Source organism: Polypterus senegalus, chromosome 11 (genome assembly GCF_016835505.1).
Source record: "Polypterus senegalus isolate Bchr_013 chromosome 11, ASM1683550v1, whole genome shotgun sequence".
NCBI classification, from domain to species: domain Eukaryota; kingdom Metazoa; phylum Chordata; class Cladistia; order Polypteriformes; family Polypteridae; genus Polypterus; species Polypterus senegalus.
Window position 1 is genome coordinate 161,030,470 of NC_053164.1, and position 23,816 is coordinate 161,054,285.

The following is a 23,816-nucleotide window of genomic DNA, read 5'->3' on the forward strand; positions in this document are numbered from 1 at the left end:
TACTACAACAGCTTCTTGTACTGTCATGATTAGTCATTGCTTTCATCCTCACTTCTAATGTATGCTGAAAAATATGTAAAGTAGATGTAAACCACTTGTAAAAAGATTTGCTTTAAAGAATTGTTGCTGCAAAGCTGTTTGTAGACGTTTGAAAGGCAATGCAAACCTTTGCATTTAAGTGGAGTCATTTTGCCTGTGTAATTTGAAGTCACACTTGGCTTCTGTTAAAGATCCAATTGACAATTACTAAACAAAGAGATGCTGATTTTATATGTATCTTTCATTGCTTCTGATTAAAATTGCCTTTTCATCAAAAATAAATATATTTACTTATTACCTGATTGTAAATTGTAGTTAAACATGTTAATTTATACTAAAGCACAAGTATGCATAATTCACAAAAAGCGAGTGGTTCCTGTGATGTTGGGAATTCAGTCCAGAACTGGTTCCTCATTCTGGCTCTTTCAAAGCCCTTTAATGGAAAAATTGTGTATGAGAATAAATGTATGGACATTTTCTTAATTGTGCTGTTTTTAAATGCAATGCTTAGGTAACTTTTAATTCTGTAAAATATTTAGGCCGTTTAATTAATAATAGCTTGAATTGTCAGTCATGTAGGCTTTATTTTATGAAACACTTATCGTAATCAGAAAATTTATTTTATAAAGGGTTTTACTGAATTTGTTTTACATACAATATCAGGAGAGGTATTGGCAGATTTAAAATGCTGCGGCCAAAGATTGGTGCCTCAGCAACAGTCACACCATAAAACTGCTTATGTGCTAAGTGTTTGAATTGATTAGAATCAATGCCCATGTGCAGTAATAAGTGAAGATCTGACAAGGTGGTTTCATGAAAACAGCTTGGCCCCAAACTTCACCAAAACAAAAGAACTTGTAGACTTTACAGGAAATTGACACAAAAATGCCTCTTGGACAGAATGAGTGGAGCAAAATGTTGATACTTTCAGGAATTTCAGATTCCTAATTTAACAGTTGAACTCACAATACTAAGGCCAAACTGGAAAAAGCACAGTAGTGTTTTTATTTGCTGAAATACTTAGAGTCACAATATTAATAGTTGTAATTTGTGTCCCTTTTATAACTCCTTTATAGGAAGTACTCTGAATGGTTACATTGCTGTATGTTATAGTAACACAATTGCAAGTTGTTAAAAACTATTATAGTTTACATATCATTAAATCTAAAGGTCTTTGCTAAATACATCAAAACCAAGTGGTAGAGTTGCAAAATGTTATATTGACAAATTCATTTGCTTTTTCATATTTGAAGTATAAGCCTAAAAAGGAATTATAAAGTATTTAATATTTGGCAGGTATCAGATAAATTTGAACTATATCAATTGCCACTGTAGGTAACTTAGTTCATAAATTCATGATATTTTTTAGATAAAATATACGTAATTTCAACCAATCAGTCCAATCAGTCACACTGATATGTATCTTTGCCATTTTTAAATGGGTTTATTCATAAACATTAGAGAGATATATAGATTTTATTTATATTATCTAAACATGCTTATCATAATTTTCTGCTGTCTAAAATAGTGATATGAATGATACGTAACAAGGAAAAATGTTTGGTTTTTTTGTTTACCTTTTCCCACCTTGTGTAACAGTTCCGTCAAAAAACAGATGAATTTCAAAGACTTCCCCAAGATACACAGAGATGCTTTTTCTTTGCCCGTGTTGATAATCTCCTGTAAATAAAGATTTATTTTGTGAATTTATGATGAAAATAACTTGCAGCTGCAAACAGTCCTTTTTTATTTTGCGTTTCCTGGCAAAGGTTAAAATTTCTATATAAAAAAAAATGTTGTTGTGAGACTCAGAACTATTATTAATTAATTATAGTCAGTGTCATATTTCAGGAAAAAACACTCAATGAAAATTTCAGTGTGAGATGTACAGGCACGCCATCTCCAGACAGCTTCCTCAAAGTCTTCCTTCTATTGTGCTTCCCATGAATTTTCAGAGTATTAATCATTGTATTTGTGGGTAAAGTTCATTCTTCTTTCCCATCATAAGTGAATAAATCTGTGGCCACCTAATGGTTTCTGACTATAATTCCATATGTACTCGCACATCCAAAATTTCATATTTAGAATCAGCTATAAAGATTAACTTCATAATCTTCTACCAGCTCTCAGTCATTTTGAAATGTGCTATATATCTTCAAGCATTGACTAAGGATATGAATTACTAAAAAGCCTTCTTGTTCATCTTGAATACCTGAGTGCACATATGAGAAGCATGACTAAAAATCATTAAGTTAGTTGTTAATATTTTTTTTCTGCAAGACATCAACTGTATTAGTAAGGTTTTGAAAGGTCAGTAAAAATGTCCATTTAGAAAAGTTATCAAAAGCCTCCAAAAAAATTGGCAAACCATATAATTTTAGACACAATATTTAAATGCATCAAGTAATGGTCACTGATACACAAGTATGGACAAAAAATAAGTACATAAAATATTTAAAAAAAAACAGTGGAGAAAATTAAACAAAATGGTGCAAAAAATTAAAAAAACAAGAGCAAACATATAGCAAAACAATAAATGTGTGAAGTAAACCAAAAATAGTGCAAAATGTGTGCATTAAAAATGAATGAGTATGTAAAAAAGCAAAAAAGAAAAACAAAATAATGCATAAAATCAAAACTCATTGTATAAAATTTTAGAAATGATGTAAGAAATTACCACAATTACAATGCTTGTAATAAAGTACCAAAATTTGGATTTATGAAATAAATAGCAAAAAGTGTGTGCATGATTCTGTGCATCCAAAATATGACCCACACCATGTAAAAATCGTATTCTGTATTTTCCTATCAATGTGGTTTTATATGTTAATTCAATTTGCTAGAAAAAGCCCCTAAACCACTAAATGAAAATATATAGTAATATGTTACAAAAACAGTTATGAAAAACATTTACAAACTACCAAAACAGGGTTATACTTTTTTTATTTTCCCTTTTAGTCCCAAAAAATAGTGGAATAAAAATGAACTCTAATAAAATTTGATATTGTAAAATCTGTCAAATTTGTATTTAACTGTTTGATATTTCATTATCTAAATAATTACTTTCACTCCAAAAAATAAATACACAAAATGCATTTATATCATTTTTTTCTTTTTACATAAACTTCCTCAACTTTAACCTATGCATACATCCTCAGAACATGTTTAAGTATTAATGCGAAATAAATATACTATACAGTCTGTGAAATAATCACAACTGCTGTTGTGATCAAGAAGATCTATTCACTTACTAAACAAAAGATACAGGCCCTGAAATGAAAAGCAAACTGCCCGTAATGCACTTTACCCCGTAAATGATAAATGAACACTGAGTAATTACCACAAAAGATTGTTTGAAATTTATGAAGGCAGCTGTTTTACAGTATATCTGCTTGTAGCATTTGAATATGGAGACAGAATAGCTGTATGCTGGACAGATGAGCGCTCAACTGCGTCATCATGTTTCTTTTGGTGTGATTTAGCAGTCATTGTAGTTCTTGGAAATCTGACAATGTGAAATTATTTCTTAGGATGCAAGTTAATCAACAAAAGTGTTCCAAAGTCCTTTTGTATAAACCTGAGGAATTGGATTATTTGATGCTCCTTTAAAGCCTTAAATAATCTTGCCCCATCTTATATATCAGAATGTCTGACACCTTATATTCCAAATCGTAACCTCAGATCCTCAAATGTGTATCTCCTTAGAATTCCAAGAACAAAACTTAAAAGTGGTGAGGCGGCCTTCTGCTGTTATGCACCTAAAATCTGGAATAGCCTGCCAATAGGAATTCGCCAGGCTGATACAGTGGAGCACTTTAAAAAACTGCTGGAAACACATTATTTTAACATGGCTTTCTCATAATTTCACTGTAATCAAAATCCTGATACTCTATGTCTCCAACTCATTATAATAACTATTCATGGTGGCTCTAAAATCTGTACTAACCTCCACTCTCTCTTCTGTTTCCTTTTCCGGTATCCTTTAGGTGGTGGCCTGCACCACCACCATCTACTCAAAGCACCGTGATGTTCCAACAATGATGGATGGATTAAAAGCCAGAAGTCTGTTTGACCATCAACATCAAGTTGAGAACCCTAACTACAAAGAGGACTATTTCATTTATGTTAGGTTGAATGCCCAGAGGTCCCGTGGCCTGGAACCCTTGCAGATTTTTTTTTTTTTTCTCCAGCCATCTGGAGGTTTTTTTTTCTGTTTTTTCTGTCCACCCTGGCCATCGGACCTTACTCCTTTTCTATGATAACTAATGTTGTCTTATTTTAATTTCTTATTTTGTCTTTTATTTTTCTTTTCTTCAGTATGTAAAGCACTTTGAGCTACTTTTTGTATGAAAATGTGCTATATAAATAAATGTTGTTGTTGTTCCTTTAGTCACCTTGGTAGTGCTGGACTTGCACAAAATCAGAATTCCTTATGTTCATTTACTAGTGGTTTAAAATATATGTGTGGTGTAATGGTTAAGGCTTTGGATCTCAAACTCTGAGGGTGTGGGTTCAAATCCCACTACTGCCACTCTGTGGCCTTTAACATATTGCTTGACCTGCCTGTACTCCAATTGGAAAACCCAATCTACTGGTATCCTTTCAAAAAACTTTGTAAAGCTCCCAAGAGTTGCTTGTGTGATTACTCCATTCTTTTTGATTATTAAATATATTTACAACATCACTTTGAATGAAAACGAGAACCACCATTTTGTTAGTTTCCTGCATGTATGTCACTATTTAGTTAACCTTTGTAAGTAAAGGTTGCCAGTCACAATATAAAACATGATAGCATGCTATTCTTAGGTTGTAACTTTTTTATTTTCTTCTCTTGTGTTTTCATTTGGGTATTTTGGTACAATTGTCTTGGTTGCAAACTTCTTTTTGCTTTACTTTCCTTATTCTCTTACTCTCCTGATTCTTTTTTCAGTTTTTCATTTCCAGGACAAGCCTTTTTTCCTCCTTGGGTAAATTGCCAAATTGCCTAAACAAATACATAATATCATAAAGAGCGCACTGAAAAGAACGGCAATAGGATAGTGACACACACTTCCATAAATATTGAAAAAACTGAAAGCTTACCTGGAAAAGTTCACTACCTTGGCTGTAAGTCCCATCACATGCCAGCACATGAATGCTTCAATGTACTAAAAGCATACTGTATATACTTACCATATGTTCCACAGGATGCACACATACTGAACAGCATGTATAAGGATGCTAGCCAACACAGTGACATTACAGCTTCATTGTGAAATTAAAAACACACAGAGAGTGGAAATCATTGCGAATAAGTGTGATCAGTGCCATAGAAGCAAAACTCTCTTTGTAAACTGCGCTTTACTACTACTTACTGTCCCTTAAGGTGAGTTCAGGTCACTAAAACCCTGCAACATTCAAGGTTGCTTTTGTGATGAATTCTTTTAAGATGGAGGGTTTATATCTAAGAAGATGTACCAACCTCTTCATGTTAAGTTTTGGACTTGGGAATTGTTTGGACCTTCTGCCCGTTAAGCACAGAAGGGCAGTGTCCACATTTCTCAGAATAATTTTTCTCTTAAATCACAGGCGCATAGTGCAAGGTTGTCAGACAGAAATTTGCAGGATCGCATAGAAAATGTAATTTTTATACTACAGCGGTAATGTAGCGTCTTTCACAAGGGATCTTCTACCAAGAGATGATCCAAATACATTTAAGCTGCTGTTAGTGCTACTTACCTGTTGTGTTATAGCGCCTTTAAAATATACTTTACCCAAAAGCACTCCAGTACTGCTCAATGTATCTTTACTTCTTACATGTTAATGTTTTACTGTTTAATAATTTATATACTGCATTTTACTTTTTCCCTTGCACTCAGTGAGCAAAGCCACTAGGTAATCAGCTAGTTTTATTCTAATAATGTGTGGTGCTTTGCTGTGTCTGTGGTTTGGGACTCTCTGGTGACCCCTTGTGGTTATACCAGACAATATACAGGACAAATAAAAAAAAGGAAATACATTGGTAATATTTTAAAAGTTGTTGAATACAGTTATACTTAGGCTATATATAGTAAAGATGCACCTAGAGTATTGTGTGCGGTTCTGGGGCCTCATGTATAAACGGTGCGTACGCACAGAAATGTTGCGTAAGAACTTTTCCACGTTCAATTTGCGATGTATAAAACCTACACTTGGCGTAAAGCCACGCACTTTTCCACGGTACCTCATGCCTTGTCGTACGCAAATTCTCCGCTCGATTTTGCAGACTGGCGGCACCCAGCGTCAAAGCAATGGTACTGTTCTTGTGTGATTACTCATTATTTTCATGACGCGGCTTTATAAATACACAGAAACTAACCGCATACTGTTTATTAGTGTAATGTATCTGATTGTAATTAACTCGTAACAATATAATGGTCCAGGGAGCAGCGTATTCCAAATACCATAACTGCTTTAGCGTTGTTACTCTCTCTTCTTCTTCTTCTTCTTTCAGCTCCTCCCGTTAGGAGTTGCCACAGCGGATCATCTTTTTCCATATTACTCTCACTGCACGTATCTGAGTGTGAATCACAGCAGCAGCTGATCGGAAAGAGAATTATCGGTATACAGCTTTAAGGACACGCTACCTCAGCCACTGCAAAACGTTTTAAAGCCTTTCCTGTACGGACCTTGCGGTTCAGAAACAGTTTAATCCCAAGAACTTTAAATGCACTCAATCAATTGCTCCTTGTAGAAAGGTTTGTACTTATAAGTAAAGTCACCCCACTGTAAACTTGCACTACAGTTATAATATCTCACAACCTGGGCCACTGTATAAAGCGCGTATTTACATATGATGACGGTATCATTTTTAAGGTGAAATGCAGCAAAATATGTTTGTTAAATTATACACATAAAACTTTAACTTCATTTAAATAATCTATATTCTTCACTGGGAGTGTTGTGAAGGATAGAATAATTAAACATGTACTACGAAGATATTTCAATGTTCTTTAAACGTTTTGAAGAATCGGGCTAAGCTTACAGATGGCTTAACTTCTATTACAGAGCTGATTGTATGGCGATCGGTTACTTGGGGAAAGAAAAGCAAGGACTCTTGGGGCGGCCACGCCAATATGTATTGAATATAAAACAGAAAGAGAAAATAACAACACAGCTAAAAACGCAGCGAAAATTTCGACAAAAGATAAATGCTTGTCATGAGCACGAGGCTCATGAAACACATGTTTAATAATGTGCTTTAGCTCCTATCATCATGAAAATGACATCACGTATACATCTCAGTATTTTAGTTATTCAGAGAGCTGTAATATCACAAATGTAATGGACTCTGTGTCCAATTGGAGGAAGAGAGCCAGTTTAAGAAGCAAGTAGTGATTCACACACATAGAGCACATACGAGTAGAAGATCAAATACAAAACAAAGCATTTAACGTGCTACTTTAATTACGATGTGATTTGAGAAACTGGTTAATTAAACGATTTTAAGATGAAGTTTATAATGTTCTACTAAATGACAAAATAAACTACGTGATTAAAGTGGAAATGTCAAGATTGAAGTTGACATTTCGTGCTTTTTCCCCACCGTGTGCCTTTTTTCTCTGTACCCTAATAAACTTTCATATGACACTCAGACAGTGGCCTTACAACTCTTCTTTTCACGGCAACTTTGATATGTGACTTCTTTTTATTTCCGGCACTGTGCGATTTTGTGAATGTGAGCTTTCAAGTTTCTCCAACACGCTATGTCACTCGATCAACTTCATTTTGTTGATTATACCACGGTTTATTTGAACAAATAGTATGTTTTTCCTTTGCCTCCACTTGGTATTTGCTGAAATTCTTATATTTTCCCCGTGCTTTTCCCATTGTCTTTTCACAGAAGGCTGCGCTTAAGGGCGATTTATATTGATTTGCATATTCAAATAGGCGTAATTCTGGGAGGATTTGGGGCATTACATAATGCGCGTGCACGAGCGTTAGTTTTCACGCTGATCGGGATTTATGTAACGGAAGAACGTGGAACTTGGAGTACGCACAGATTCCTGCATCTGGATTTTTCTGTGCATAAGCACATTTCGGCTTTTGTGCTTACGCCATGTTATAGTGCGAGTTCTACGCATGGCGTTATACATGAGGCCCCTGGTCACTTCACTAAGATAAGACAGGTAGTTCTGGAGGTCTCACACCTGTGTAAGCAGAGGAGCAAAGTGCATTACTAAACTAAAGAGCCCATTCTGCTCTGACTGACTAAAGGAATTAGACCTGTTTAGCTCTGAGCATAGCAGACTATGCGAGGACCTAGACTTAATAGATTTATAGTGCCAAAATCGTGACAAAGTTTTTTAATAACCGGACTTTCAATAATTGAACACTGGATGATTTACTCAGTTTGGGCATTGTTTTTAAGTAAGCTTATGTATCTAAGGATCACAATATGAGCAAGTATTTATGTTATGGCTGACCTTTTTTGTAGTATTTGGTAATATGCAGAATTATGTGATGTACACAAGACACTGAACTTAAGCAAGCATTTTAATTATGTAAATGTAAAAGATCTCTTTTTACAAAACTCTAAAAACATACAAAAAAAAAGAATAACTCTTATTCGCCTATTTAAATACTTAATTGCACCCTTAACATAACACAATGATTTATGTGGCCTGACTGAAGTGCTGTTCCATGGCATTTATTGATGATGCTGTCATCAAATAGCAAAAAAAAAAATACCAGAAAACCTGCATGATTTAATCATTTTAAGCAAAAGTGAGACTTAGAACATTCTGCTTAATGACCAATTGCTTTAAATATAATTCTAATATAATGGTTTATGTGTTAGGAATCTATCCATTAATCTAATTCCTGATTTGTTTTTGCACGTTGCTGCACCCACCATACAATGAACCACCGAGATTGGGACCAGAGTGCAGCCCTGCAACAGGTGACACCTCAGCACCACACTTGAACATTGTGAGGTTTTATTTACAGTGGCTGCAGTGCCAATCTTGTCACCAAATCCCAAGTTTTCCCTGCAGGTTGGAGGACTTGCTTGCAGGACTGGATGCAGATTAATATCATACCCAGGACAAGGCAATTGCAGGTTAAGGGCCTTGCTCAAGGGCCCAACAGAACAGAGTCACTTCTGGCGTTTATAGGATTCTAACCAGCAACCTTCTGATTGCCAGCTCAAATCCTTAGCTTCGGAGCCACCACTTCACCAAGCAAAAAGAAAAACAAAACAAAATTCATTTGTTTTAATATAATTTTGGTGATGTATTGGCTCCAGCAGACCCCCATGACCCTGTAGTTAGGATGTAACGGGTTGAATAATGGATGGATGGATAGTGAGGTCAGCATATCACCATATGAAGCTCTGATTTTCCATGGAGCTTCTATTTTGGTTGGTTGGCATTATGGGTGTTTTTTGTGAGTATGGCTACTATAATACTTACATGGTTGCTAGGCATGTGATGTTAATCAAGAAAAAGTGTTTAGGGTTTTGCACTTTGCACAGTGTATAATTTGGTTCTAACTTCTTTTTCTCCATGTACTGATTTTGCTTTGTTTGTCTATTCTCTTGTTTATTCATCTCTGTCACTCCTTTCAATCCATTTGAACAAAACATCAGATAAAGCAAATTCACATAAACAATGTAATTAAAGTAAAATAAAAAGTTTAACATGCTCTGTTAAATTAGTTCACAAAAAATAAGAACATTGCAAGTTTACTAATCTAAACAGAGTGAGAGTGTTACATACAGTAGTTTACAAAAGTCCTTATTCTGAAAAAAAAGAATAAAAGGTAAAATAAATAGTTCAAACTTTTAAACATGATAGCATCTGTTAAGTGGATAATGAAACATTTTTAAAAATCTTCATGCAATGAGCAGATATTATTCAGATATATATTGCATTCATTAATTTTTAATTGTTGATGCACAAAAGTGTTTTTATCTTTATAATGGAAGGAGATTTTTTACATCCTTTTTGACTGTTATCTGTTTTGGTGAGGTGAAAATCTGGATGATTAAAAATTACTGTAGAAAATGTTTTTGTAAATTTTGTAAAGAAAGGTTTTGTACATTTTTGCAAATTATTTAAAGATATTGGTAGCCGCTTAACATGAAATGGTTGACTTTAACCCAAATTGTTCAACAATAATTCTTAATTAAATTCAACCACTGCAGCAGCTCTTTCCTAGCTAGAATTATACATTATGGTTTTGTAGGTCCAGTTATCAGCTACCAGTTTAACAATCTAAAAAGTTTTTTACTGCAGAACAAACAGAACAGGATGCTGGTGTTAGAATTTTAAAAAAGAAAAAAGTACAAAAATGGAACAGGACAATCAAGCTCTTTAGGAGATGATGTTAATTCTACCTTTAAAGAATTATTTTTTATAAATGTTTCAGAATACTGCTTAGTTATATAAATTTTTCCTTATTTGAATAATTATATTGCAATTTGTCATTAACAATTTATTGTATACAGAATTTATTTTTCTCATACACCAACTTACACAGAATTTTAGGGTCAGAGTGCAGGGTCAGCTGTTTGTACAGCACCCTTGGAGCAACTGCAGATTGTAGCGGTGCCGCATAGGCGGGTTTATTTTTTGAGTGCATACTGGTATGTCCTGTTGAGTGATTGTAAAATGTGAATAACAACACTGGTCACATAGATTCCTGTTTGTAAATTGGGATCTGTGTCTTTTAAACAGGTTGGCATGGATGCGGAGTGCCTTTTGGGATTTGTAGTTTGTGTCATGCAGGCACTTTAAAGTTAAAACCTGAAGAGAAGGATGTGGCAGGACATTTTGATTGTTACATTATCCGATCGACTTCATCATCATCAGCCCCTAAACCTTTTATTAACTGGGCATTTGGAACAGTGACGGATGGTGATCAACCACCAAATTTAAGTACGGTGATTTCCTCCCAATGTAGTACAGCAATGCTCTCTGAGAAGAGGTGCACCTCCGAAGACTAGTCTTCTTCTGGACTCTGATGGTAGGACTGTGTTCACTATCCAAGTTCCAGGAAGGCAGGGGATTAAAAGAGAGTATTCCTCCACATCTTTACATCCTTTAACCATTGTTTACATTTCCCAATCCACTTTCATCACCTACAGTAAAAATGTTTCCAGGACTGTAAATATTGTCATATTGGGGTTTGTTCATGGTGTTTGTTTGGTACTCATATCATTATCTTTTCTGTACCATGTTTGTAAGCACTTATTATTGTAAATAAGGATTATTAATATATTTCTTTTTTGAATGTCTTTAATCTATAAAGTGTCAGGGTGTAAATACTGTAGGGATTAGGTGTTGGCCTGATTCTACCCATACCTCATTTTAAAAGCATAGGGCTTCTTTGCTACATAATTCTGGTGCCAATATTGGTGCTTTCTAGAAGTCAGGGGTTCCAATGGACCTTGCTCAAGGGCCTAATGGAGTAGTATTCCTTCTGTCACTGCATACATGTGAAGCTCTTCATATCAGTACTGTGGTACAGGACATGCAGAATTAATCTCACTTTAATGCAGTGATCCAAAAGACAATCCAGAAATAAGCAATTGCTGAGCTAAATGTTCAACCAGGAGCAATTTATTTGGATTATTTAGCTGCTGGGCTTTATTCTGTACAGTATACGTGATGTACTGTTCTGAGTTTAGGTAGGTCATATTTAGTACATACAGTACAAGAAGAAGTGTATATTTATCTAAAACTCGTTTGCACTTATCCTTAGGAAACCTAATTAAAAGGTACATTTTCCAGTGTTGTCTCAGATTATCTAAAGGTTATTTGTTTTAAAGCAACAGGTGTAGTTTGAAGATGCTACTTTATTTTTTGACAGCTAGAAAATATAATTTCTGTAGGAGAGAATGGCCAAATATTGCAATCGCTGGTTAGGTTTCTTGTGGCAATGTAGCATGTAGCAAATACATGTTTTTTAGAGGTTATATTTTAAAGTTGTACATTGACAAAATGTTGGCATCATTTGAGTCTTATATATGACCAATCTGATACACATTACCTAAAAGAGTGAAGGATCGTTTCTGACAGTCGCCAGCAAGCATGTAACTGCAGTCTCCAGGAAAGTCAAACAGTTGTCCATCAAATGTCTGGATGTGATGTCTACCAAACAGGCTGCATCGAGCTGACATGTCTTTTCCTTCTTCACCAAGTATAAATCCATTCCAAGGAAGCACTGTTTATTTACAAATGATTCAGGTAAAATAAATTAATCACTTCAGGTTAAAATAAGGTTTGATTCTTCATAGCATGAAGTCTATTTATTGATAAACAAAGGTTAATTAACATTTAAAAAACAATAAGAATACTAGCAAGGCACTAATTCATATGCTGTAATTTAGAATGGCCCTGCGATGCTGAATGAAAAAATATTATTCCTTCATCTCTTGTATTTAGGTGTATATAAGTAAATAATTGAACAATTATGTAAATAAATATTTTGAATTTTCTAAATTTTACCACAACAATATATGTATAGGATATTTATCCTTTTTTTTTTTTTTTACAAAATATTGGTTTGTCACTTTTATACAGTTTGAGTGTATCTCTGTCTCCACTCAGTCCTAATACCTCTTGCTGTTGATCTAATTCTTGCAACAAGTACAGATAAAAATATGAACAAGTGGGTGACACTGCAACATTTCAAACTGCAACTTTCTGTATACATCTTATACAACTGTTATTTGACTTTTGTTCCTGTTCCAGGCTAATCTTGCTATTTAGTGCTATTGCTGTTTATTTTCATCATACTCATTATATGCACTACTGTTTATATAGTATTTAGTTCCTTTCCATTTTTCCTGTGCTTAAATGGCCAGTAGGCTGTATCAAATCCCAACATGGTGTTGTGGACCTAAAATGAGGAAAAGCAGATAGGAAATTTTAAGGACTCAGACCTACAAAGCAAATAAAAATCTTGCATCTCTCTTTACAATATTTTACTTTATTTCCATAGCAATGTATGTTGCATGTAATTTGATTTAGTGAAGCTCATGTAAATAAATTATCATTATGAAAATACATCGTAAGTACAGCAGTACTCAGTGTTCCTTAGTTTAATAAAAACACAAAGTTAAGTTCAAAATATTAAGTTTATATATCTTGTACCTAATGGTGAAGTCATTTTATAAAATCTGGAACTCCTGGTTGGTGGGTTTTTACAGGTCAGGACCATAATTGGTTTATGTTTTAATGTGGAACTATAAAGTAGATACACAATGGAGAGATGGAAATCTGTTTTTTCAGAAGCAGGACACATTACCTGTCTCTAGCTGCTTCCTGTCCTTGGCAGAAATATTTCTATATCTAACATAGATGGAGAAGATCAAAATAATGTCACTAATAAACCTATGCTGAAGTGTCATTGTGTCTGAGCTTCTGTAACTGCCTCAGTAAGAACATACTCTGGAGAGTGTTCTTAACCTTAACAGATACATTAGACTGCTAGAAATGGTCATTTTTAAAAACCTGAAATTCTGCAATATCTCTTAGCTTGACCATGAGAAGTAACCTAAGGGAGCCTCAGTTTCATTCCATAACAGATTCATTTACCTGTGATTTTCCATGATTATGGAGGAAAATTGTGCCAGACCTTCCCTGGATGCATGTTAGTGCGCCATTTTGTGTAAGGCATTTAAAGCATAAGACCAACATGTCAATCATCCTTACAGACTCACCATTTTCCCCTGCTCCAACTGCACAAATATTGTATATCAGCAGTGTAACTATATATATGAATTGCTTTGAGGTTTGGTTTGAAAGGAGCTATATAAAATAAAGTCTGATTGTTAAAATTATAAAACCTGTATAGGATAATATGAGTTAAATATGGCATGAGTTTGTCCCTTCACTAACTAGAAAGATGCTTTTAAGCAGAAAGAAAGATGCTGACAGGGAGAAGGTAATCAGTGTATGGCAGTGCAAACAGTCTATTCTATGCATGTTTATGTATGTATATGAACATCAATGTTTATCATAATATGAATACCTCCTTTCACATATACTAGTAACAGAAAGAAGGCTTTGGTAATACTCTGCTGCTTAAAATGACAGCATGTATGAGGTGTGACAATTTAATTCCCAGAACAGCTGTGTTTTGTCACCCATGCTACAAAGTGCCACTGAAACATTGGAGCAGTTGAAATTGGTGTATGGTAAAAATACTATGAAATAACCATTTTGAAGACACTTGACTAAAAGGTTCAAGGAGGGTCAAGAAGATGTGAACAATATCATCAAAATCGTCCATTGTGACAACGTGCTTGCGACTTCTTTGCTAAGAAATCAGTTGATCAGTATCATCCATTCTATTCACTTGACATAGCCCTATGTAAATTCTGGCTCTTCCCAAAAATAAAAACTGCCATGAAAGGACAAAGATTTTCAGACATTTCTGATATCCAGCATATCATGCCAAAGAACTCGGTTATTCCACAAACATAGTTCCAGGTATGTTTCCAGCAATGGCAATGTTGTTTAACTAAGTACACAGCTGCAAAAGGAGATTTATAATAAAACAAAACAACATTTTTTCTTTTGTGCCATTTTTAAACAGTGCCATATTTATCTAGCAAAAAGGATTGTTTTAAAAGATTTTTAAGAGGTAAAGTGAAGGAGAAAATGGAATATACCACTTATCTGTTGTAGTTCTTTGTTAAATTCAACTCCCATATGCAAAGTGGCTTTGTCTGCATATTTCATAGAGAAGCTATGAATTCTGGAACCAAACTCATAGTGCACTCTTTGTTTTCACTACATTTATAATGTAACAAATCTGTATGTATAAGAGATTAGAATACTATATCCAAAAATGTATTAATATCCATCAATTTTTTATGAATGTTCATTAGCCTTTTATGAAGTATATGTAGCTTGTGCCATGGTAGGCACAGTACAGTCATACAAGAGCAAAGTAAATTAAAAAAAAAAACAGAAGAGAAAGCATTTCATCACATACCTAATGTAAATAACAGTAAAGCCCTGGTACACCTCTTCAGCATGTCAACATTCATCTGTAATATTGGAATTGTACACAGAAAAAATAAAACAAAAATTATTATTTGTTGCATACATTATTAGTAATAACAATACAAATCATTTAGTACCTTTTATTATCAGACTTGTATGCAAGTTGAAGTCAAATTCTTATTAATTAAGCAGGCAAAATATAAGGATTTGAAAATACAAAAACATCTTGTGGTTTATGCTGTGTTTGATTCTTTGGTTTGTAAAGTGACATGCACTGGTGCTTATTATAAAATAAAGTAAATGTTGATATATTTGTTATATGCTGCTGAGAAGGTTTTGTTTTTTATGAAGTATGTGTACTGGTGCACTTATTGCCAGTGTAGTGGGACACTTTGAGTTTTTTAATGCTTGTTGCCATTTCAAAAAATGATGCAATTTCAGTTGTCCACAGTGTTCCATGATACAGCTTTCACAAACTAGGGTATAACATTAAGTATCTGGGTGGTAAAAAAAAAAGACACAGCTTACTAAATGTGACAAAACAAATTTCAATTATGCAGGAACAAGGCAAAACAGAAAATCCAAAATGTACAAGCATAGAATACTGAAACCATTATGTTTTTAGAAGTTAAGTCGTTGATTTGTTTAGTTTAGGTCTGCATTGTAGTTTATTTCCAGCTTAGCCTTACTTGTTGGAGAAAAAAAAGTTTTAAAGTATGTTTTGTGGTTACCTAAATGCTAGCAGAATTACATCACCCAGTCTTGAATAAAGCATGCTCGTCATTAACCCATCCACTATGCTTAATGGTTGTAGTAAGGTTTTCTGCTCAAAAGTGGTTCATGATTTCTGTCAAACATCATGTTTTACAATACTTCTAAATTCTTGTTGTACCTGTTATTACTAATCTTCTTTTACCAATTTTGTGGGACCCCGTTATTCAACAAGGCATGTATTTCATTCAATACTGTATGTGATTAGCAGATGAAACACTACACTCTAACTGTGTTGGATTAATCAGCATTAATCTAAATCTAACCATCAAGTTTGCGAGGTGGGCGGCATGGTGGCTTAGTGGTAGCAGGATATAGCAGAATGGAGAATGACTTACTAACTGAATTCTCATAATGAATATTTATGTCACTTCTTAATAACTTCATATTATATATTCCTTTATTCTTGCAAACAACTACACACAAGTGGGGTTTCTGATTTAGTTTAAACCCTTGCAACACAAATTCTGTTTGAGAATTGCATGCAGTGTTACATTATATCGCTCCTGATGTATATTGGCCTGTATTAAGTTTCTGTAGTTCAAAGTGTAACATCTCAATTAATATAAACAAAAGGCATACTACTCTTATATTAGAATACATTGTCATGGATGTGTAGCTTATTAAAATTAAATGAATTATTTTAAATGATTTGAGGCTGCTGGGACTGTATTTGTCTCTCTGCAAAACTAAAAATAAATTGATTCAGAAAACATATATAAATGGATGGACCTTGTGGACCAGAGATCCCACCACAATATAATGCATGTCCTAATTTACGGGAGTATAACTTATTTAGAGTATTTAATAATGACCAATGCAACTTAACACATTAAAGGGCTCCAAGAATTGATTTAGGAGAAAAGCTTAGTTAAGCAAAGCTTAATGCAATATCCACAAAAAATATTTTCTGGTGCCTTTAAGAAGCAAGCTTTTACTTCAATTTTATCTTATTGTAAAACAGTATCATGAAATTCTTCAAATGCATAATTATTACACAGAGAAAGCAAAGTATCTTGTACCTCACTTGATTTATTGAAAATAATTACTATTCCTGTTGATGGTCTGGTATTGCAATTATTAGCACTGTTTATTCACAGATACAGGAGACAGGGCTAGAAAATTTTTGCATGTTTGGCAAACATCTCACATTCATTTTATTCCTTTCATAATTCTTGCACCACTGAACTTTTTCAGTTCCAAGGAATTTTTTTACCCTTTATTTTCTCTGCATAATTAATTTTAAAACATGCATTATGTTACCTTTGTAATGGGTCACACAGAAGTTAGTGCTGCTGTTTCACAGGTCCAGGAAATTGGATTCAATTTGATCTTGGTCACTGGCAGTTTGGAATGTGTGTATTCTCTCTCGAGCTACATATACTTTTCTTTGGATATTCTTATGAATCCCAAAGACATGTTGGTTAGATTTATTTACAAATCTAAACTGGCCAAACAATACTTTTAATGAGTTTGTCTAACAATAGACTAGCAGCCAAGTTGATTCCTGCTTGTCTCACCACAACCCATAAAGTGGGTTACACGGCCTCAATAAATAGAATAAATGTTGTTATCAATTTACTATCAAGGGTCTCATCCCACAACACTTGCTGAAGTAAAAGCAGGTAAAAGGCCTAAACGATCATAGCAAGCCAAGCTATTAATCATTTTTTTCTCTCCAGGCAACCATTTCTACAATGATTCACATAAAACTAAAATAGCACAGGCAATCTATGATCACATCTTACTGAGCAAACTTTTCACGAGGATAATTTACTTTCTTCTGTTTTCTTTATTATGTCTGCTTCAAGGGTTTAAAAATGAGCCCTAATGCTCCTCTGTAGACTACTGGTGCTCATCTATGGGGCAGTAGGCAACAGTAGTAGCAAGTTTTGACTAAATTATGTCTTTAATGGAGCTACTACCTTAACTGACCTGTATTTATTAGTCTTTTAATTTTTTAGGTAACCCTAAAATGCCACTGCATTATTTGATTTATTTTCTCACAAAAATGTGGTCAAAAGCAGCCAGTTTGTTTGTTTGCTTATTAAAATTTATAGGCCAGGATGTTCTTAGTTGTTTTGTTTAACATCTTGACAAACCTATTGGTGGGTTTTCTTAAATCTTTTGATAGTTAGTATTGATTGTTTGTTGTAATACAACCGTTTCTTTATTTCCACAGCAATTATATAAAATAGTCTTATTTTGAAATGTATACACTTTTACCATGCAATCTGGGTGCTCCTTACATCAATAAATACCTTTTAAATTCCTAACATTTTCTTAACTATTATCAAAATGAAATTGTGAGTAAAATGCTTGCCAAAAGAAGAAATACTTATATATAAAGGTCACAATCAGCTGTCAATGGAATCATTTAAAACCAGATCAGTCTTAGACTATAATTCACATCCCTTCTGAAATATTGCTGAGGAAAACCACATTATAACACTCTATAAATCATTTAACAATTTTCAATTTCAGAGCCTATCCAGACCTCTGTTTCAAATGAAATCAGTTTTGGGTGGGGTGCACAAGATAACTATTAGGCAGTCATGCTGTTCTTGGTCTGGCATAATCATTTGCCATATTTTTATGGTCCTTATGTAAAGCATACATTTATATTTTTCCACTTACCTTAATGTTTGTATTTGTCACTCAAGATTCAATTCAGGCGTATTATAAGATGCAGTAGAATCAGGCCCAAGTGAAAAGCAGCTTCAGCTGCAGTATGCCATGAAGCAGCCTCTGCCAGCAGCAGGGGCAAAAGTAATATGGAAAGGGGATCTGAAGGCCTTTAAGTAAGGCAGGAAATTTACTTTGATATGGTGAGAGAGATAATCTATGAATGCTACGTCAGTACACAATAGTGCTGAAATGTCCTGTTGGCAACCAGTGTTATGTTAATTGCCAGAAGGAAATTGTGGAAGGAAATAGGATAACACAAAAATTGACAGTTTTTCTTGGTAAAGCTTTCTTCTTAGGGGTGGAGGGTGAGAAAAACAACTTGAACACTGTAAAAATAAGATATCAGAAATTATTATGTGCATTGCCAATTTGAAGGATGGTGGCAATCTGTGTGGCATATTGCAGGCTTTGATAATTGTGAAAGAAAATCAGTGTGATGATGTTTGAATATCTTGAAAGAGGTAATGAAACTGTTGAAGATAATCTATTAATCTACAAGCATTTAAACCTTTGTCCAATGGAAGATGGTTAAAATATGAAAAACTGCGCTTTAAAAGGAGCAGAGTTTTTTTGGTTTAGTTTATATCTCATTGACAAGTTCACAACACAGTCAGTGCCAGATTTATATATAAAGTTTTGAGTCCTCTTGTTAAACAAAGGTGCATACCTAAACAGGAACTTGGGCCAGCACAAAAAAAAAAATAGAAAGCATTCACTGATCAGACACAACATTAAAACCAATGACAGGCGAAGTAAATAACTTTATCTCATTAAAATGGCACCTGGAAAGGGTGAATTACATTAGGCACCAAGTAAACAGTCAGTTCTTGAAGGCAGTGTGCTGGAAGAAGAGAAAATGGGCAAGGATCTGAATGACATTGCCAAGGGGCAAATTTTCATAGCTGAACAAATGTGCTAGAACATCTCCAAAAGAGTTTTGGGGATGTTCCCACAACACAGTGGTTAATACCTACTGAAAGTGATCCAAAGAAGGATAAAGTCATAGGCACCCAAATCTCATTGGTGTATGTGGGGAGTCTGATCTCACAGCCCTGCATACAGAGCTGCATAGCCACAGACCTGTCAGAGTGCCCAAGCCTACCTTTGTCCTCCACTGAAACCGCCTACAATTCACACGTGAACAACAGAACTAAATCATGGAGAAATGGAAAAAGGTCGTCTGGTCTGATGAATAACATTTTCTTTTAGATAATGTGGATGGCCAGGTGTGTGTGTATGTGTGTGTGTGTGTTTAACTGGAGAAGAGATAGGAATAGGATGCTCCATGGGAAGAAGGCAAGCTGCTGGAGGCAGTGTGATGCTCTGGGCAATGTTCTCCTGGGAAATATTGGGTCTTGGTGCTAATGGAGATGTTACTTTGACATCTACCACCTACCTAAATATTGCTGCAGACCACATGGAAAAGACGTGTTCATGAAAATGGAGTTCCTTCATGGCAATGGTCTCTTTCAGCATGATAATGCACACTGTCATACTACAGAAATTGTTCAGGTATGGTTTGTGGAAAATGGCAAAGAATTGAAGGTGTTGACCTGGCCTCTAAATTCCCCAGATCTTAATCCAATTGAGCATATGTGGGGGGTGTGCTGGAAAAACACATCCAATCCATGGAGGCCTCACTTTGCAACGTACAGGTTTTTTGAGGCAGATACCACAGGAAACCTTCAGATGTCTTGTGGAGTCCAGGTCTCAATGGACCAGTGCTGTTTTGGTGGCACAAGGGGTCCTACACAATATTAGGCTTGTGGTTTCAACGTTGTGGCTGATCAGCGCCTTTTAATTATGTAAAAGCATATTTAAAGTGAAAATTATACATTATTTTCAAATTCATGCATTTACTTATAACACATTTCAAATTAATATACAAATAAAAAACTTTTTTTAGCTTATGCCTAAATAGACATTAAACACAGCACACATTTAACTAAAGATCATTTCTGGTGATTAAATATTTATTATTATTGCAAATGGTGTGTTAAGTGTATTATATGTTCATGCTCACATCTTTAAAAAAAGAAAAAGGGAGAGAAACTGTGTGTCTAGACTCTGTACATTCTCATTTATGTTCATGTGTATCTCCAGTATTCCTTTAATATCACAAACACACGAAGCTTAGATTAATTAATTACTCTAAATTACTCCAGTAGGGAGGTCATGGGTTTAAGTGTGCTGCTTTTTGCCTTTTGACCAATGGCACCAGTTTAATCTTTTATTCCATATTTTGATGTAGACACTGTCCAGTAGCACTAGCCTCTCAACACCACCAAAATACAAAAAGAGAAATGAGAATTGTCAGTTAGACATAGCACTAAGTAACATTTTCAAATCTGTTTAATTCAGATTTACAGCCACTGGAGCCAGAGCCTAACCTAGGACCAGTAATCTGTCTGTCTTTGAGTATTAACCATAAAAATGGGTGTATAGATCTTTAGAAAAGGGCAAATAATTTTGATGCTTGTAACATGTGAACATTACATTTCAGGAAATTGCTTGAAATACTGTTTCATTCCTCCAACAACATTTAACTTTGGAGTTAATAAGAATGCAGCATTTGAACATTGGCAAATGGAGAGATGTTTGAGATTGCGGCAACCTTATTTAACCTTTATACTACCTTGATGCAGAATGCAAGGTGATAAATACCTTTATCCATGAATCTGTATTAGTTTTTCCTTTTAAATTCTCAATATAGTCATAAATCAGTAATGGATTTGTTTCTTGAAATACCTCCATTCAGTTGCTTAATCTTTATCATAGTGCTTGGTCCATTGTAACAACATCAGGTTTAAAGGAAAAGAGTTGAGTTCTGGTCTTTTTATTCAGCAGTAACCAAAGTCTATCCTGGCAGAAATAAGAAAAAAGTGAGACTCAATCATAAATGTGTTGTCAGTCCATTATAGTATACACGTATGCATAAAACCACACAGGGAAACTTTAGAGTCACCAATTTAATTTTATAATGTCAAAGAATAACCTGACAGACATAAAAAAAGATAGAATCTAATGTTGAATGGTTAAATTAAAGTGGCAAAGTAACAGCTTTTTTCAGCTCCTCCAAGCATAGTGAGATTTAATGGGTGTAAAAATGCTAAATGGCACACACAGAAACTATTGTTATTCTGCATAGGGATGGATTGCTTCTCTTCTTCTGTTGTAAAATTACATTTAGAGATATGTAAAGTAAAATATATCCACAGTCTAAAGATGTAAGGAATTCAAGGGTTTTACATATAAATATAGCTTTGTCCAAAGCAGATGCTAAACTAGGAGCAACACGCATATTTCAAACCTGAGCAAATTAAAAAAGGCTGTTTTTAGAAACAAAACATTATAGATGTTTTTTGTTGTTATTTAATTGAATAGATTAAAAGAGAAAACACTGTACAAATGGAGATGCTTTTATAAGTTATTAATTACTGTAAGAGAACATAATGCCTCACAACTTTTATGAGTAACAAAGTTTAAACAGCTGTTGTAATGCACAGTTTTGTCTGCATAAGCTTGGTGCCATTGATGAAAGCACAGTCATTGGGTCAAAACATAGTCAGTGAAAAAAGATGTCAAGTTAGGAATATGTGGTCCTGCATATTACAGAACTATTCTTTATTTAGTGGAATCTTTTTCCAAGGAAGATTTATGGGTAAGTGTGCGTGTGTCAGTGTGCATGTCTTACAGTTGATTGCTGTATATTTTCTATAATACAGCTAAATACTACTTGTGGCTAGCATCTCAATTATAAGAGATTATTTAGCTTATTCACAGTGACATACAGTAAATGGCTTATCAAAATTAAATAACATCAGAGGACAGTTGAATATAAGTTTAAATGAACAGCAAAGTGATGCAGTCTCAATGAAAGAGGACAGCATGTTCTTTGTAAGAATGTTTCAGAGCTGAATGAAGCAGGTGTATTACCACCCCATCCTAGCATTAGGGCACACTAGAAAATGTGGGACCTTTCATCTATTAAAAAAAATTGCACTTAATGTTTCTACACTTCAACTTCATCGATCTACCTAGTCTGCTGCAATAGAGAAATATTTTAAGAAAAATGAAGATGAACTAGTAGGTGAAAGAGCCAAAAACAAAGTCAAAATTTGGGTGGAAGTCAAATCTAGATAGTCAATGTAAATGTTTACCAAATCCTAGGCACTAATTATATAAACAGTAACCGAAAACATAAGCAGAGATAAATATCCTAAGCTTCTTTAACTAAATTTCACACAATGCAGCACATAAGAACCTTTTTCTGTTTAAACAATCTTGTCCTTCATGATGCCGACCTTTATATACAGTAGTTACACTGATGATATCACCATGTGTGACCACACCCCAAGTGACAGGACATTGTAGCACAGTACAACCACAAAATGACAGCACACATAGGAAAGAACAAAATGGCATCCAAGAAAATCTTAATCAAACATGATATAAAGTAAACCTAGTGAAGAACAAATGGTATTTAGAAAATATTAATATTTTCATATTCTACTATTTTTAAAACCCTCAAAAATAAATTTGATATTAAAACAAAAGAAACATTTATTATAACAATAACAGTACAGAAACTGTAATAAGGAGGCTGCAAATCATGAAAGTCATGCAAACTACTACATTTTAGCTGTTAAGATAAGACTAATAATTTAAAATAGTGTAGGTAGCTATAAATGGGGAGAGAAAAGTGACAAAGGACAAGAATAGCTTTTAAACATAACAGATCACAGATTGAATCTGCTTTAAAAAATTGGTGTAAAGTTGGACAAGTTTACTTGGTTGGTTCAAGATGAATGACATCCAAATCAAAGAGGTACAGTAGGAAAAATTAAATCTACTATTTCAAATTAAATCTACACCACAATAAAGTGTGCAGAAAGTGAAAGGATCTGAATATTTTCTGAAACCACTGTATTATTATATCCATTTATATTGTAATAATTAAGTAGGAAACACTTTTTTATTTGCATTTTAATTTCTATAATTTTTTACATATTTATTTGCCAAAAACATTTTCATTGGGTTTTATGATGTTGTTTTTTTAATCAGTTATATTTTTATTACATGACCAAATTGCTTCCTTTATATTGCTTGGCATTTCTCATATTTCCTTGATGGATTCAGTGACTGAAAAAAGCACACTTAAATTTGACAAAGTGGTCTTCATATTATTACTCACAAAACAATTAAAATGGCAAAAGAGACAGCAGACAAGAAAGCTGGCAACGCAGTATGGTAAAATGAGCCAAGAAACACAATGAGATTTCTAGCCATTGGCTTATAAGGCAAAATCTACTCACATGAAATAAACCTTTTCGATAAATT

General features: G+C 34.2%; 1 protein-coding gene across 1 annotated transcript in view; it reads right to left on the reverse strand.

The window, feature by feature from the left end:
- The window catches only part of vwf (von Willebrand factor), a 222,640-nt gene extending 204,078 nt beyond the window's left edge, over nt 1-18,562 (reverse strand). Inside the window, exons 1-4 of the mRNA XM_039769977.1 lie at nt 18,426-18,562; nt 15,007-15,061; nt 12,052-12,225; nt 1,617-1,719 (exon numbers count right to left, since the gene is read on the reverse strand). Of these exons, the coding sequence (XP_039625911.1) occupies nt 1,617-1,719; nt 12,052-12,225; nt 15,007-15,061 (332 nt within the window). The 5' untranslated portion in view covers nt 18,426-18,562. The remainder of the gene's footprint in view (nt 1-1,616; nt 1,720-12,051; nt 12,226-15,006; nt 15,062-18,425) is intronic.
- Nucleotides 18,563-23,816: the final 5,254 nt, after the last annotated feature.